The 14,766-nt window shown below is 37.8% G+C and overlaps 1 protein-coding gene across 1 annotated transcript; it reads right to left on the reverse strand.

Annotated features, from left to right (window-relative positions):
• Nucleotides 1-95: 95 nt before the first annotated feature.
• Nucleotides 96-14,053, reverse strand: LOC135688090 (hatching enzyme 1.2). The gene is made up of 12 exons (XM_065204798.2): nt 13,935-14,053; nt 12,921-13,112; nt 11,776-11,902; nt 11,053-11,144; nt 9,273-9,356; nt 7,931-8,149; nt 6,848-6,895; nt 2,770-2,916; nt 1,771-2,033; nt 1,389-1,506; nt 834-956; nt 96-176 (listed from the first exon to the last, which is right to left on the reverse strand). Exons 1-12 carry the CDS (start codon nt 13,996-13,998, stop codon nt 172-174), a joined length of 1,482 nt encoding a protein of 493 aa, XP_065060870.2. The 5' UTR covers nt 13,999-14,053; the 3' UTR covers nt 96-171.
• Nucleotides 14,054-14,766: the final 713 nt, after the last annotated feature.

Raw genomic sequence — 14,766 nt, forward strand, 5'->3', positions numbered from 1 at the left:
ATATTTGACTTGACCATACAGGAAGTATTGTTCAGAGCGATATCGCAAGTAAAATATTCATCAGAGTCTCCAGTTATGAAAGAGGAATGATCAGGTAAGAAAAACCATTTTTGCGTATCTTAATAACATCAAAATACTACATGTTAGTTACATGATGATGGAATATCGTCTTTAGCCTGAAAAAGATTAAACGTCTGTTAGTGTTGATGTTTTTGTAAAGCAAACAGCAATAATGCTGCCTATTAATCCGAAACCAAACTGCTTTTACCACTTTATCTAAAGAACAGGAGTATGAAGCAGAAAGGATCACCATTTTTAGTGAAGGTAAAGTGGAAAGCAGTGCTGAAACAAAACGATACCGCTTACATACCGTTTATCTTTAAAAAAATTAGAGGAAATTTTTTGTTCTTACATAAAAGGAGGGTATAGTAAACGATCCATATGTCTGTGTAAAAATCTTCTGGATCACATTATCGCATAGCAAGCTGAGCTGATTGGTCACAGCAAATGCTTTAGACCAATCAGCTAACGAAGAATTACTTTGCGTATACCATTTATCGGGAGACAAGGAACTGTCTGGAGACAAGTCTTGATGAGTCATATTCCTCGTGCATGGAGCCTAGCAGCTTGCTCAATGACTTTTAATCAATAGTGCGCATGCTCTGCTTGTATGGATGGAGTCGACTCACACTATGAAAGCCATTATTGCTTGCCAACACCCGTCTTCTGGTGTTTGTGTATCAAATTATTGTGCCTACGTACTATTGTACTATTGTGCTTTTTTAATTTTTCGTACAAGAAAGTAAAGAGGATTTTCTTAAATAATAACTCACTGCAGAAAGAGCAAGACTTTCGGCAAAACATTTCCATGTCTTTTCTGCGTCGAGAACAAAATCCTGCTGCTTTCCACTCGGCGCAGTACTGGGCTTCCGTTCCAGCAGCATCAGTGCATGGCTCTACAAAGGGATGACAAAGAAACATCAACGCCAGATGCTAAGCCCTCATCACCGACACAAGGTTGAAGTAAGGGTCCAAAGGCAAATTAAAGGCCCAAAGCAAACTTTCTCACTAACTTTCGGTTCGTGAGAGACCTTCTGGTGATTAGCTTCTGCACAAGTGGTACCACTCGTGCTAGCTCGAGTTGAATTGTGATAACTCATACAGTAATGAAAATACATCCATATAGTTGTTATTATCACGTTCCTGGCCTTCGAGATATGATTATGAAATTTGTAGGTAGCCTCGTTTCAACTTAGCCTCGTCTCTCTCAGTTCAGTTTAGTTCAGCTAAGTTTCCATTTCACTGATGTCAAGTATTTTTCGTTATTGGACACTTGAACATGCAAAAAAGCTTTTCGTGTTGGTCTTAGGTCATAGAATTCTTCATACCTGGCGGACTTGTTGGAATCGGAGGGACTACGGATTTGCATTCACCAGGCATGAAATAAACATCATCTAGTGCAATATCTCCTTGGTAACCACCTCCGCGTATGGCTTCGAATACGATCTACGAAATATAAAGAACTTGAGGATGCTTAATCAGATAAATCGACTTCATCGAAAATAATTGGCTGCAAAATACAAACATCCAAATTTTGAAAACATAAGCAACATTGAAGTAGTTAGCAAACTAACTGATGTCCTTCACATGAAGTCCATGAACTCCTTCAGAGTTCTATGAACTTTTTTCTAGTGTAGTGTGAGGTCTTCAGTATTAATGATTGACCGTCTCAGAGATGTGAAGAATAGGAAGAAAAGTCTCTCCTCTTACCTTGTATTCCTTCTTTGGTCTCAGTGTTAGGCTTTGTCTGTTCCATTGACTTCCAACGGGACCAGTCTTGGAGAAGAGCAGCGTTTTTTTGGCATCCACTTCTATGTAAACGTTAAATGTTCCCATATGGTAGCTCTTGTAGGCCATCATATGGTAGAAGAAAGTGAGACATGTTGTGCTCACTGATGAAATAGTCCTTGTCAAAAGACGAGCTACATCTCCTCTAACACGGGGGGAAGATGCCTCGATGTATGCATATGCCCCTGAAAATAATAGTAGTAATTTTCTTGTTATTCGATCGGAGCTCATCGCATTATAAATTTTAGAGGTAGCGCATGCTTAATAATTTAGCTTTCTGTATTTAATTATTATGCATGCTTTGGACGAAGAACGAGGAAGTTAACCAGAATTGTTATGGCACTTACAAATGAAGTCGTAGGTGACGTAAGTCGTTGATGACTTAAGTTGACAGCGAATAGAGAGCATGATACATAAAACTTATGGTCAACATACAGAGATTTGAATTCGAAAAGAAAGATTAAAAGTATCGGCAAATAGCTTTCTAGAAATTAATGTCTCCTGTAATACAACTATTTAATCCGATTTTTGGAAACAAAGTGAACATTTCATTTTCTCCTTGAAAAAAATTACCCAATGTCTATTTGAAAGTGATAATTTCGGAATCAATGTCACTACCCGAACAGGATGGGGCTTGCCAAAAGGTGGGACCCCAAACCTAGTCTTAATTGGTGTAAATGTATAAAGTGTAAAGAACGCTTTTGGGTCTGGGAAGTAGCCAAGGATGTTTAAGAGAGCAGCAACAACCAGAGAATCATAATACTTTTTCTGCTTCTGAATAATTGATTGTTCTTGATTGCGTAATACTATCAAACCTCCCTATGAAAACCTCGCCATAAAGATCTCGCTATAAAAAATCTTTATAGTGCTCCCCTTCTTTGACCGTTCTAGCTACTTCCAACCCCTTTTCATTTTTCTTACCCATTCTTCCTGTAGTATGGTCAACATCTGGTCCAGTGTACCAACTCGGTGTCGATCCGATCCTCAAAGAAAAGTCGAAATCGTCGGATTTGTCTTGCTCAAGAATGCAGTTTCTTAAACCATCGTCAAAATCACAGTTCTTGTTTCCTAGGTGAAATAAGAATCAGAAATACCGTAAAAAGAATGATATTTTCATTGAAAATAAAATGTCACGTATTATAATATAATATGACCGTATTATAAAAGCAACAAGAACACGAGAACCTCATCTCTACTTTAGAACGATTCTTCATCACCCACTTAGATCTTGTTAACATTTCATTGTCAAGCAAAGGTCTTGTTTTGCTCAGCTTTTTAAACACTATGATGAGCACCAATTTCTTGATGAAATCTGTGTTCTTAATTATTGGTCTCTCACTTCTTTAGGGGGCATGAAATCTTAAGTAATGACATAGGTGGAAGCAATTGAGTAGCTAGCAGTTTTGGAATCGATTTACATACAAACGAAAATACTGCTATTGTGTAGACAGACCAGACGGAGTTTGTTTGTTTCTTTCGGACTCCAGTGGTACTAATTTTCCTATAGGCACGCGGTATTGATTGGACAAGTTTACCTGTAATTTGCTCGCGTTTTCTGATTGGCATATTTTGATCCGCGTCAGACTAAAAAGCGGTAAAATGCTTGCCTTTTCAAAGCCCTTTAAAAATTGGGTAGCTCTAAAATTCACTTGCAAAACTGATGTACAGTAGACGCAGGAATAAAAGTGACTAGCATGCCTTGTGTCCTTGAAGCATCTAGAAATAATGGCCTCGTTTTCTTGCATCTAGGAATGTTGCAGAGTAGCGGGGACATAAAGGTGAAAAGGGTGGTAATCAATTGCCTTAGAGATTTCATTATCTAGCATTTGATAAGCCAGACGAAGCCCAAGGGACCTTGATACTCAAGTGGCTAGATATTTTTGGGTCCAGGATACTGACGGCTACCCGAGGGAATTGCTACACAAAGGTTTGTTACCCAAGGGTGAATGAACAGGTAGCAATTTTAAGACCAATGAGTAAAAGAATTTAGTTTTTACATAAGCAGCTACAAAGCCATGAATCAAACACACTGTTGGATTATTCCAACGAAATGGTTGGTTTCAGAATAACTGGAAAATGGTCTTGAAAAGTTACAAAATAAAGCACGGAATTGGCTAGTGATTTACGCTGTTTGAGAGAGGTTACGACTTACGAGACTTGCTTGAAGAAAATCGCAACCATGATTTTTGGAGGTGAGGTATGTGATTCCTTATTTTCTATGCTAATCCTACCTATGCGCTTAATAGGTTCATTAAAATGAATGCACATGCCACGAAATGCGTTTTGCGCAGTAAAACAGACGTACATCTTGCAACAGAAAAATGCAACAGACAACAGACAGGATGGGATTTCAAGACAGATTGAATTGTGTTGTTAGTGTCAGCTTTGAAACGACCAAAGTTTCAGTGTACTTGCTAAGACAAACAGCCCTAATTATTCAAACTCTAGACATAAACCACAAGAAAACGAAAACCTCCTCACGAGAAGAAGTGTTTCTTCACTACATTCTTGAATATATTGTCTTCAGAAATTTCATGCGAATAAACATATGGCCAAAAGAAAGCTTTAGACATCAAGTCTACCATTCCCGTTCTGTAACAGCTTTTCTTGACCCGCCCATACAGCAAATTGCAAAACAACCATTGTGTGATTAGACGATTACCCACGAAGCAGGATTACCTACGAAGCAGGATTATCCACGATCCCCGTCAGAAGATGTTCTTCAGTGATAGTTCACTGATAGCTGGGCACAATCCATTATTATCTCTGTCTTTCTAGATAAAAAGATTCTCTAAATGCGAGAAAATTCGCTGTCGGTTGCTCATGAAATCTAACGGAATAGACTTATAATCCTGTTGGAATAGACTTATTCGCTTCGCACAGTTAATAGGCCAGCAGAGGCCATAGCCCCTGCACCTTTCCGGAAGATAGATTACAATTTTGAAACTTCGTATGATCTCGTTATGCACGTTTTTCATCTTTTTCAATAAAGCCTGGTTTTCACTAGAGTCATAAGGGTCGTAAGGATCGTAAGAAACGTAATTTTTAGATTTTATGACGCTTATGATCGAGTGAAAACACCAAAAATCGTAATCGTAAAGTGATTGCCACTTTATATTATCTCTTAAGCCTGGTTTTCACTAGAGTCTTCAAGGTCGTAAGCAGGGGCGCCGGAAGCATTTTGAGGCGGCGGGGGCAGCTACTCAAAAAGGGCACATTTTCGATGACTACTATTAGAATTATAACAAAAAATGATATAACATACTACTTTGGTACCGATAAAACGTTTAATCTAAAAGGGCAGTCTAAAGCTTCCCATTCTGTTGTTTAGGTTTTGCTGGGTGAGAAAAGAGGGGGTACCTTAACATGTTTGAAGGTAGGGGGACGTGCAATGTTTTAGGGGTACCTTTTTCTGAAAAATGCGGAATTATCGGTATCAGTTTTTGAAATATGTGCAGAACTATGGGTACCATTTTCGAAAAATGTTACAAAATTATTAGGAGGGAGATTGAGCATTAACAAAATGAATGTCCAGTTAGAAATGAAAGTATGAAATATGTGCAATATTGAGATTATTGACAAAGGATATGCAAAATTTGTTTGATGATTTTGTTGTGCTTTAAAAATGTTATATGCTTTGCAGAATTTTGGTTATGGTTTTGATCCTGATTGCGGAATTTTGGTTTACACTTTTCAGACATGTACGGAATTATGAGTCCAAACTTTTTAACCAAAGTGACACGTCCCCGTTCAAAATTAGGCTTAGTTAATCCCCCCTAACCCCGTGAGCTGTTGGCTGTCGTGTCGTATCACACTGCATTGTGCTAAAAATACGTTCTGCAGTTGCAGATGACAGTGCAAATGAATTGTACAATTGCAATGACTTGTGGGCTCTGGCAGACATTCTTTATGGCATTGAATTGAAATGATCAAAGGGTTTCCATCTTCGTTACCTTTTTTATTGGTATGGCAAGCTTTTAGATTACTTCAATGGAAGCTTCTACTAGTTTTGGATTAATGTTGCGTATTGCATTAGTGTTTGACATGCAATACTAGAGTCCGTTAAATGGGGCCCCATCTCAGTTTTCCCTTAGGACCCCAGATGCCTCCGTTACGCCACTCACCTTATTCTACCGTAATTTCCTACATTTTAAAGTGTCGCCGAAAGAAATAGCATCATTGCCCATAAGTTCATAACAAATGCACCCAATGAATTATTTACTTTCATTTTGTTCCTAACCGCACTAATGTTTTATCTCACTATTCCATTCGCATAAACACAGTGTCATTTTCACAAAGGCACGGTGCTGCCCACGCTGCCCCCATAGAGTCAAGGCAGGGGGGACACGGACTCAAAAATTATGTTTCTTATGATCGATACGATCCTTATGACTCTAGTGAAAACCAGGCTTAAAGGTTCAGTTTTGTCATTAAGATTCTGAAATGCTTGATAACCGCTATGATTATTATTTTTCTTTTCATTGTAACTGAAATTTTCTCTGAATCAGACGTTTTCAGCATTATTAGGGGCGTGGTTTCAAAAGTTCTGGGGGCAAGCTCCCGAACCCCATCTCAGCTTTCTTCGTTTGCTGTTCGCCCCCTCAGTTTTAGACTGTTGTTTGAAACCTGCTATGTACGGCTCTTTTTCCAACTATTCAAATACCATCTTTTTATGTACATCCCTACTTTAAAAAATGCTAGCGTCACTTGTGTTTTTGGATGTTTGGCTGAGCAGCTGCTACCAGATCAGATCAAACACTCTTTTTTCGAATATTTCATTGATTGTGAACAACTCAGATTAAATGCTTAGTTTCTTGAATGTTTGATTTTGATGGTTCTTCTGTTGTAGTCGTCGAAATTTGAAGGCTTTACTAACAATTTTTTTCTATTTCCATGGTACAGCTAGGATCAAAAAACTAATATGTCTAGTTAACATTATTTTGCAATGAAGAAACTAAAATAGTTTTCCTTGAGCAATTCGGAAATAGCGAAAAGTCACCTGGTAAGATGATCTTCTTTGGCAAAACTTTTGGACGCGTAGTTGTTCCTGTTGAAAGAAGGATGATAAGATTTTCATGATGATAATCATGATCATTGTATTTAACAAGAAGCGTGTAGCAAAGTTTTATTTTCATTTAATGAAAATTAAAAGGCAAAAAATGATTTCAATAATACTGTGTCTATAGGTGTGCGTGTGACAAACTTTTTGTCAATGTATTTTGTAAAATTTAAACGGTTATGTTGATTACTGGAAGGTAAAAATAAGAATTGAATAAAATCTGTAGGTAAGAAACATGACAAGTAGATGGGCAATGTTAGAAACCTTTGATACGCATGCCATAAATTTTGGCAAATGTAAGTTCACTCAAAATTGTTCAAGATACAACAAACACAAATAGAAAATGTATAGAAAGAGTAAGTCAGTCAGGGGTAAGTAAGGGGTTACGCCATGAAGGGGACTTGGGTGGACTGGGTGGACATTGGTGCACTTGGGTGGATTGGGGTGGACTGGGGATTGTTCAAGACCATCTTGGAGTTCGTGACGTCATGATTCAATTCCCCTGGTCTATAGCTAGTTAAAATCAACAAGGTGGGGGAAACCAGCAGAAAATTATGGTGGATAGAGGCTGCTCTTACATTCAACTTGGTCGTAAAACGTCTTAAGAAACGAGAAAAATACTTTTAGAGTGAAAATCCGAATTACGTTTATTCTCAAAAGGAAAGTTTCTGATAAAAGACCAGAAAGGCTTAATCAAAGCAGTGATATGGTAGTAACTGAACTAAGGGCTCCCAGCCTGAAGGGGCTCCCAGCAAAAATTTGTATCCAGGATGTGAATCACGAGTACAAGGAGCTCAATCCTGTATGATATATCAGGCAAATTGAATGGAATGTATGTTGATTAGCATTTCATACTTTGTCCTTTTTGTTTTACTAATGCTTATTATTTGACCGCCCCACACTAAAAGTTTCTTAAGGGCCCGGGTTGCCTCCGTTACGCCACGGGTCCACCAAATATATTTCCGTCCGGCGCCTCCCCTGAAGGCAGTTATACATAACTACTGTATATGAAAGAAGGCAAACCGTTGCATCGGTAAAGCGTATTCGCTTGGTACGAATCAGTTTTTGTGAACCCAACTCTTTGTCCCAGCTGAAATACACCACTTTGTATAGGATCCATTGTAACTGACCCATTGATGCCAAAGGCTGTTTTTGAGTACTGCATTACAGACCTATAGTCATACGTCGTGTTGAGGCTGTCAACCTCCGAGTTATCGTGCTTCCTGAAATTGTGCTTTTTTCCTGAAAGGAGGATATACAGAAATTATAAATAAGATCGTATTAAGAGTGCAGGAAGTTATGTATCAAGTTGCCAGCTCTTCTCAAAAACGCCTGTAGAACTAACAGAAATAATGGGGCAAACATCGAGGACTTATTGCTTACCTTCAGTATACTGTAAGTCCCCGAATAAGGGGCTTATTTGAATGGGGGCTTATAAAAATTGTCAAGTTGTCATACAACAATTTCTCTTTGTAGCTTTTTACCAAATAACTCGGGATTCAGGAATCGATAATTTGGTGAAATTTAAGAATAATTTGCGAACTATGTCAGGTGCAAGCTTTATCAAGACTTACATTTTCTATTTAACTTTACAAAGTTGTTTTTTTACAAAGCAAAACAACTGTCATATTCACGTTCTATGTATGTTTGAAATACAAACATCAGCTATGTGAATAAATAATTCTATTGTTTGACACAGTGACTAGATTTTGTATTTTAATACTAAATTTACGGTTTTTTTTTGTTATTATTTAAGTTTGTGATGAAGTTACACATCAAAAGCGATTTCAACTGGTTTTTTATCTCAAGATGAATTTACAACTTGTGTCGGGAAAGAATAATTTAAGAATAATCTTAGGCACAAAATCGCATTTTTTTAAAGAATAATGAAACTGGGCCAAAAAATTAGATATTATTGGAAAAAATGTATAAAATGTATTTTCGGATCTAACAGAAATCAAACAGAATTATCAAATATCAAATCAAATTTAGCCTGACATAAAAGTTATCATGAATTTTCATTATATGGTTTAAGTAAAGCACAGTTGCTAATGACAGCGTTAAGCATCAAATGGAAGTAGGAGCCTATACTCGTCCTGGTAGTCTGGTCCGCCGAAAACGTGTACAGCTCTGCCTATACGATATCGAGCACTATATAACAGACGGGTAAACAGTAAACATATAATTTAACATGTGAATTTTAACGAGGGCACTTAACATACATGGTTACATTAACATACGCAGGAACATACATGTTTTTGTTTAAGCAAAGAGAAAGTGCTTTTTGACACAAATAAGAAATAACTATTGGGATTAGAAAATTGATTGAAGGTTTTTTACTAATGTAAATGTAGAAAAAACTAACTTTCCGGAATGTTGGACCATACAACCCTGATGAAGTCATCCCTGTCCGGTCTCGACTGTTCATGCCAGAAACCCATAGCATGCGCTGCAAAAGATTTATGAATAAATAAGAACTTGGGCTAAAAAAATTCAAGAGAATTAATGGAAAGATGTGATGAATTCTGACTATCCCATCCCCTTATTCAGGGCTAGCCTTAGTTGCTGTGAAGAACGGAGTGATGGTTAGCCTGAATACCAGGGTCTAATTTTGACAATGTCTTGGGTGCGTAAAAATCAATCCGGCGCAAGAAACATAAAAAAACGCTAACTCTTCTAGGTTGAAATTGAAAAGATCTAGATTTTAGGTACGCCCTCGGCACTACCATGTCTTCTCTTGGGTATGCAATCGCCATGCTCTGCATATTGATGAAAGTAAGACAAATTCTAACACAAATTTTGTCAACATTCTTTACAATTTGCATGCAATGTTTTCGAACAAAAACACAGGAGAACAAATTGAGAATTCAAGACTGCGTCTCCAATGATCTCGCATTAAGTTGGGAAGTTTAAGCAACATTCAAGAGAGAATACGGTAACTAGATCGATACCCTTACCGTAAGTCCTTGAATAAGCACCCGGGGGTTTTTTGCCAAAAATATCTTGGGATGGGGGCTTATTCTTAAATGAGGGCTTATTTAGCAGGAGCCAAAAATAGTACCAGGGCGAATTTTCTTTCTGCGTTTGAGGCTGGTCAGTTTGCTTAAAAATGCAGGTATATGGGGATTAACCAATTGACGTCGAGGCAGTTCTTCAGCCCATGGAAATTATTTGAAGGGGTGGGAGCATTTTTCACAAAAGTTTCTTCGGAGTTGGTGCTTATTCGAGGGAAGGACTTATTTGAAAGTGGGGGCTTATTCGAGGACTTATGGCATTTGTATTTTGTGAAATAAATGATATAAGTGACAAAATACAGCTGTTGTTTTGCTACAACAGCCTTGCTCAAACATACCGTAAAAGCTCTATTAAGCCCCCATCTCTATTTAACCCCCTCTATATTATGCCCCACTTACCAAGCCAAAATTTGAAATAAGCCACCTCTCTAATAAGCCCTCTCCTCTTTAGCCTCTGACGTCAAACATATAAAACGTGCGCATAGAGTGGGTCTCTTGACGGGTGCAATAATGATAAGATCATGTGCGCCTTAGAAATCAAGGAGATACTGATGTCAATTCTTTCGAAGAAATTTCAGAGCATTGTTGAATTTTTATAATATGTCTTATTTTGAATAATTAATAAGCGATTTATCTTAATAGAGTTTTAAGGTATATCGCGAAGACAGCCCTCTTTCCCATAAATATTTTAAAACAACTTTATTCTCATTTGACAATCCTACAAAAAGTCATACAGACAAGTGTCTGATAGGGCGTGCTGCAATTTTGATTAAAATGGTACAATTTATTTGAAAGGCAGCATTAGAATTGTCCCGCGATTGACTTTATAATGACAATAAGAATACTAGCACGTGCGTTTTAGATGGTTATTAATACACCACCTACACATGATTGATTAGCATTGACGAAATAAGGAGTTCTGCAATTTTTTATATTATGTTTTCTGGCGAGTTGCATCGTTCTGCTAACGAATGGACCATGTATAAACGGAGCATGCACTTTTAAACAGGGCCTCCGACGAAGGGGACCGCAAACAATTAAGCCTTTTTCAAAATCTTTTTTCCTCTTGCTTCCCGGCGATGAATGAAATAAATCCCATAGCTCTTTCCATAACAAATGCCATAGTATTACCTATTTCGTGAATTACTGTTCCCTTTCCCCAACAACCATCGGAAAGGCATATATTCTGCTTGCCTCGCTGACGACCGACGTATGACCAGCACCTGAATGATTTAAAAAATACCGGCTTAAGTTCAATAAATTTAGAATATTAAAGCGGTAAGCTATTGCTGGTATCAGGATGGGTTGTGGAGGTAAAAAGTGAGGATGCTGCGAGGTCACACGGTCAAATCCAACATCTGATTCGTCTTTCTTACTAACATGGGTCAACAAAACCATTAACCATTAACAAAGCATTTGAAATGTTGAATCAGCAATGGTCCTTAGTGTGCTTTTTCTCATTTAGTGAAAATAAATAAGAAAAACTTGTTAGTGGATCATATATTCGAAAAATAAGTAACTTTGAATGTTGAAAGGAAAGAAAACGTTCGCCATTCAATGAAAGACAGATTTAATTCAAAAAAGAATAAATTGATAGCTTTGATTGGTATTAGTAGAGAGATAACGGAGAGAGATAAGGGGGGGGGGGGTGAAAAGGGCGAGGAAGATAGAGCAGCATAAGAATATGCATTCAAGCCCTCCTGGCTTGAATGCATATTCTCATGCTGCTTTTCACCCTGTTTCTTTACCCATGAATGTTTTTCCTATGAAACAAGACTGAAGGTTAGACCTTTAGCTAGGACCATTTTATGATGGGCTATGGAAATTATAAGACGAAATGTTCAAGTCGCTTACCCTGAGCAGTTCATGAAAAATTCGATGTAGTCTTTCTCGACAGTCCTCTCCACAAATCGAAGACATGTGTGGCTTTCCCATTCGTGGAATGCCAACATCATACCAAGAGTTGCTTCGGCATTGGCAGCTACAACAACAGAAACTGTATTGATCAGTACTTGAAAATGCATCGAAAATTCACAGACTATGATAAGAATAAAGCCTTCAAAAAGGAATGCTTCAAATTCACCTTGAGAAACAGTTTTCGCACATGTTTCTGTTTATCTGAGTTCTTTTCTTTTTGGATCGCAAATCATAACTTTGAAATTCCAAAACAAATGAAATTTCATCAGAGTCTATTTTAGGAGGGCAGTTGTGGAATTTGACTTCACCAAGTAGGCATCGTATTTTACTTGAATCGTATTATTCACATTTGGGCGTCAAGGTACCTGCTTTCTTCTTGTATCAAATCTTCATATGCTGCATTTGATGCTTTTGGGAATAATGAGCGATAGGAGCTCTGTTGATCAGATTTTTGCATGAAAGTTTGTTCCTTGTCTCAGATAAGTGTATTAAAGAACTTCGGGTAGGGCTTCTCAAGCCTGTTTGGAAAGCTCTTATAACGTTGTTTTTGTTGATGTTCTTCCGCTAGTAAGAAATTGGATGTTTTAAATTAATTCTGTTGGGCAGGCCTCCTTTTGATGACAAAACATTTCCAGAGAGGTTCATTCACTTCATTTTGTGTCTGTTTTGGGATACCCTTGACGGATGTAGCCAGAGGTTGGGAAAGCAGGAGTCCAGTCATTGATGAAGCAAAAGCATCAAGGGCCCTTAGTAAAAAACTCAAACGAGATTCCTATCTACGGACTTGAGAGACTAGACTCCTAAAATCATGGATATAAAGGTATCTTGGGGGACCCCTTTTGATCGGGGCCATTAGCTTTTGAACTAAGGTGTCCCAAAATTTATTACGCTACTGAGTCAACTCAACTGCATTATTTTTCTATTATTCCTGTTCTCTCTAACTATTGAGTAGATTGGATGAAATGTTCAAGACAATCAAATTAACATCGTTATCCTGGATTGTCTTAGATTTTGCTTAGGTCTTGATAAACCTATCACTATATGATACGTTACATAAACAGTTAACATTACTGAGAGCTTACCTAACTCCTTCGAAATCGTATATGGAACAACCTTTTCTGGGAGCCACAGAATTCCATAATCCTTAGCACTTGCAAACGCATTTTCCTGGAGATATTTTGCTAGGCTCACATCACCACCGGATTCAGCCAGCATCCTTTGCATCGGAGTCAGGCGCATATCGCTTTGAAAAAGATCTGGGTCCGAGTGGTTTTCTAAAACAAAATTTTGCAGTGTGTAATGATCAACAGTAAGTTTGCAGTGATGCGTCATTAGCACCCATGCCCCCTAAAACAGTATCGATGGAGCAAAGAAACTATCAAAGGCTTTAATCTCTTGCGTCAAAACAAGGCATCATTGAATGAGATTCAACTGTTTGTCAGGGAGATAGGTTGACATCCCCTGTGACATTTAGGCAGATATTCTTGTACTCTTTAATGTATGCGGCGACCAAACCGCAGAGGTTCTATTCTGAGCGGTATAGTGTTTTGATAAATTTTAGTCTGAGAGATGCACTTTCAGCCATCCTAGAAGACATTATTTAAACATCTTCTTGTGCAGCTGACCCAACCATTGCTATGTCAATAAACCTGATTCTAAGCCCCCCCTCCCCCTCCACGTTCTATTTTGTGGTGCTGTCTCTGGTCACTGATGTACTACAGAGCTGCCATCGTACCCTTCCTTAAAAAATGATTCGATGTATGTTGGGCCCTAGTTATTTGGTACCAGAACACGCCCAGGATCTTTCAGCCAAAGCTAGCCATTCTTACAACTTAAAATGAGCGAAAAAGCTTAAAAATAGCGAATGAGAGCCATATAAACTTTTGTCCGACACTCTTGAGGAGTGATTATGCCTAAAGGTTGTCGCAACCCTGTTAGCAAGTCACCAACTGGAGTTGGTTTCCATTTAAAGTAAAGCTGGTTTTTGTGCTAGGATTGCAGAAGGAAGTTCATCTAACAAAATAATCACGATCCCGATGCAAGCAAAAGTAGAAGATGACATGTTCCAGCTGTATTCAAATTTAAATAAACCATACCTTCTTCAGGGTAGCAAAACCCCTCAGCAAGAAAAAACAGCAGGAGAGCAATTCGTAGCGCCATGACTTCGATGACGTTTCAAAATAACACTGGTCTGATGCCATTTCAAGGTTTTTTATATTCAATTTCAGTAGCAAATATCGACCCATACGCAAATAATGACCTGATTTTTCGTTAAGATTATGGATACATCTGCCCAGCCATTCTAAGCCGTATGTAAACAACTTGGCAACTGGAGTGGTCTTTCTCTTTAAATGGTAATAAACCTGAAGCTATTTGTTTGCTTGAATTCGTTCTTCGACCGAACGGAGCTCGTAAAACTCTCTTATAACAAACACAGCTTTTTAAACGCTTGACTAAAACGGAGTTCCTTTTGCTTTAATGTCTAATAACTAATTAGATGTTAAATATTTTCCCCCAAGAGAGCACGAATTGAGCTACAAGCACTTACTTAATTTTTTCTATGTTCTTATTTTTCATCAATCGTCCGGCCAATAAAGCAAGTTTTTAAAGTCAATTGAAAATAAAGAATGTGGAGCGTTTTCTTGTTGTAGCCTCTTGCTCCAAAAATTTATGTTGATGTTGATTACTTATAATCAATAATAATATGGCAGCGTCTGGATTTGATCTTGCCCTCTATTTGAGTTACAATCTTGTGTATACACCTTTAATTACAAAAGAAAATTAAATTTAGAATGCTTTTCTTTTTACTGAAACCAAAGTTCTTCACCTTTTGAGGCCTTTGGCTCAAACCAGTTTATTTGATGCCAAAATAATCTAAGTTGTAGAAAGAGAACCTAAATCGACATAATTTTTGACAAACTAAAAAAC

Source organism: Rhopilema esculentum, chromosome 19 (assembly GCF_057945365.1).
Source record: "Rhopilema esculentum isolate cy_ngs chromosome 19, ASM5794536v1, whole genome shotgun sequence".
Taxonomy (NCBI): domain Eukaryota; kingdom Metazoa; phylum Cnidaria; class Scyphozoa; order Rhizostomeae; family Rhizostomatidae; genus Rhopilema; species Rhopilema esculentum.

Coding starts and splice junctions, on each gene's coding strand:
- LOC135688090 (XM_065204798.2), bottom strand. CDS start 13,998: ATGGCGCTACGAATTGCTCTCCTGCTGTTTTTTCTTGCTGAGGGGTTT. Junction 9,357..11,052: donor AACAGTAATTCACGAAATAG/GTAATACTATGG, acceptor AATCTTTTGCAG/CGCATGCTATGGGTTTCTGG. Junction 957..1,388: donor GATTCCAACAAGTCCGCCAG/GTATGAAGAATT, acceptor ATCCCTTTGTAG/AGCCATGCACTGATGCTGCT.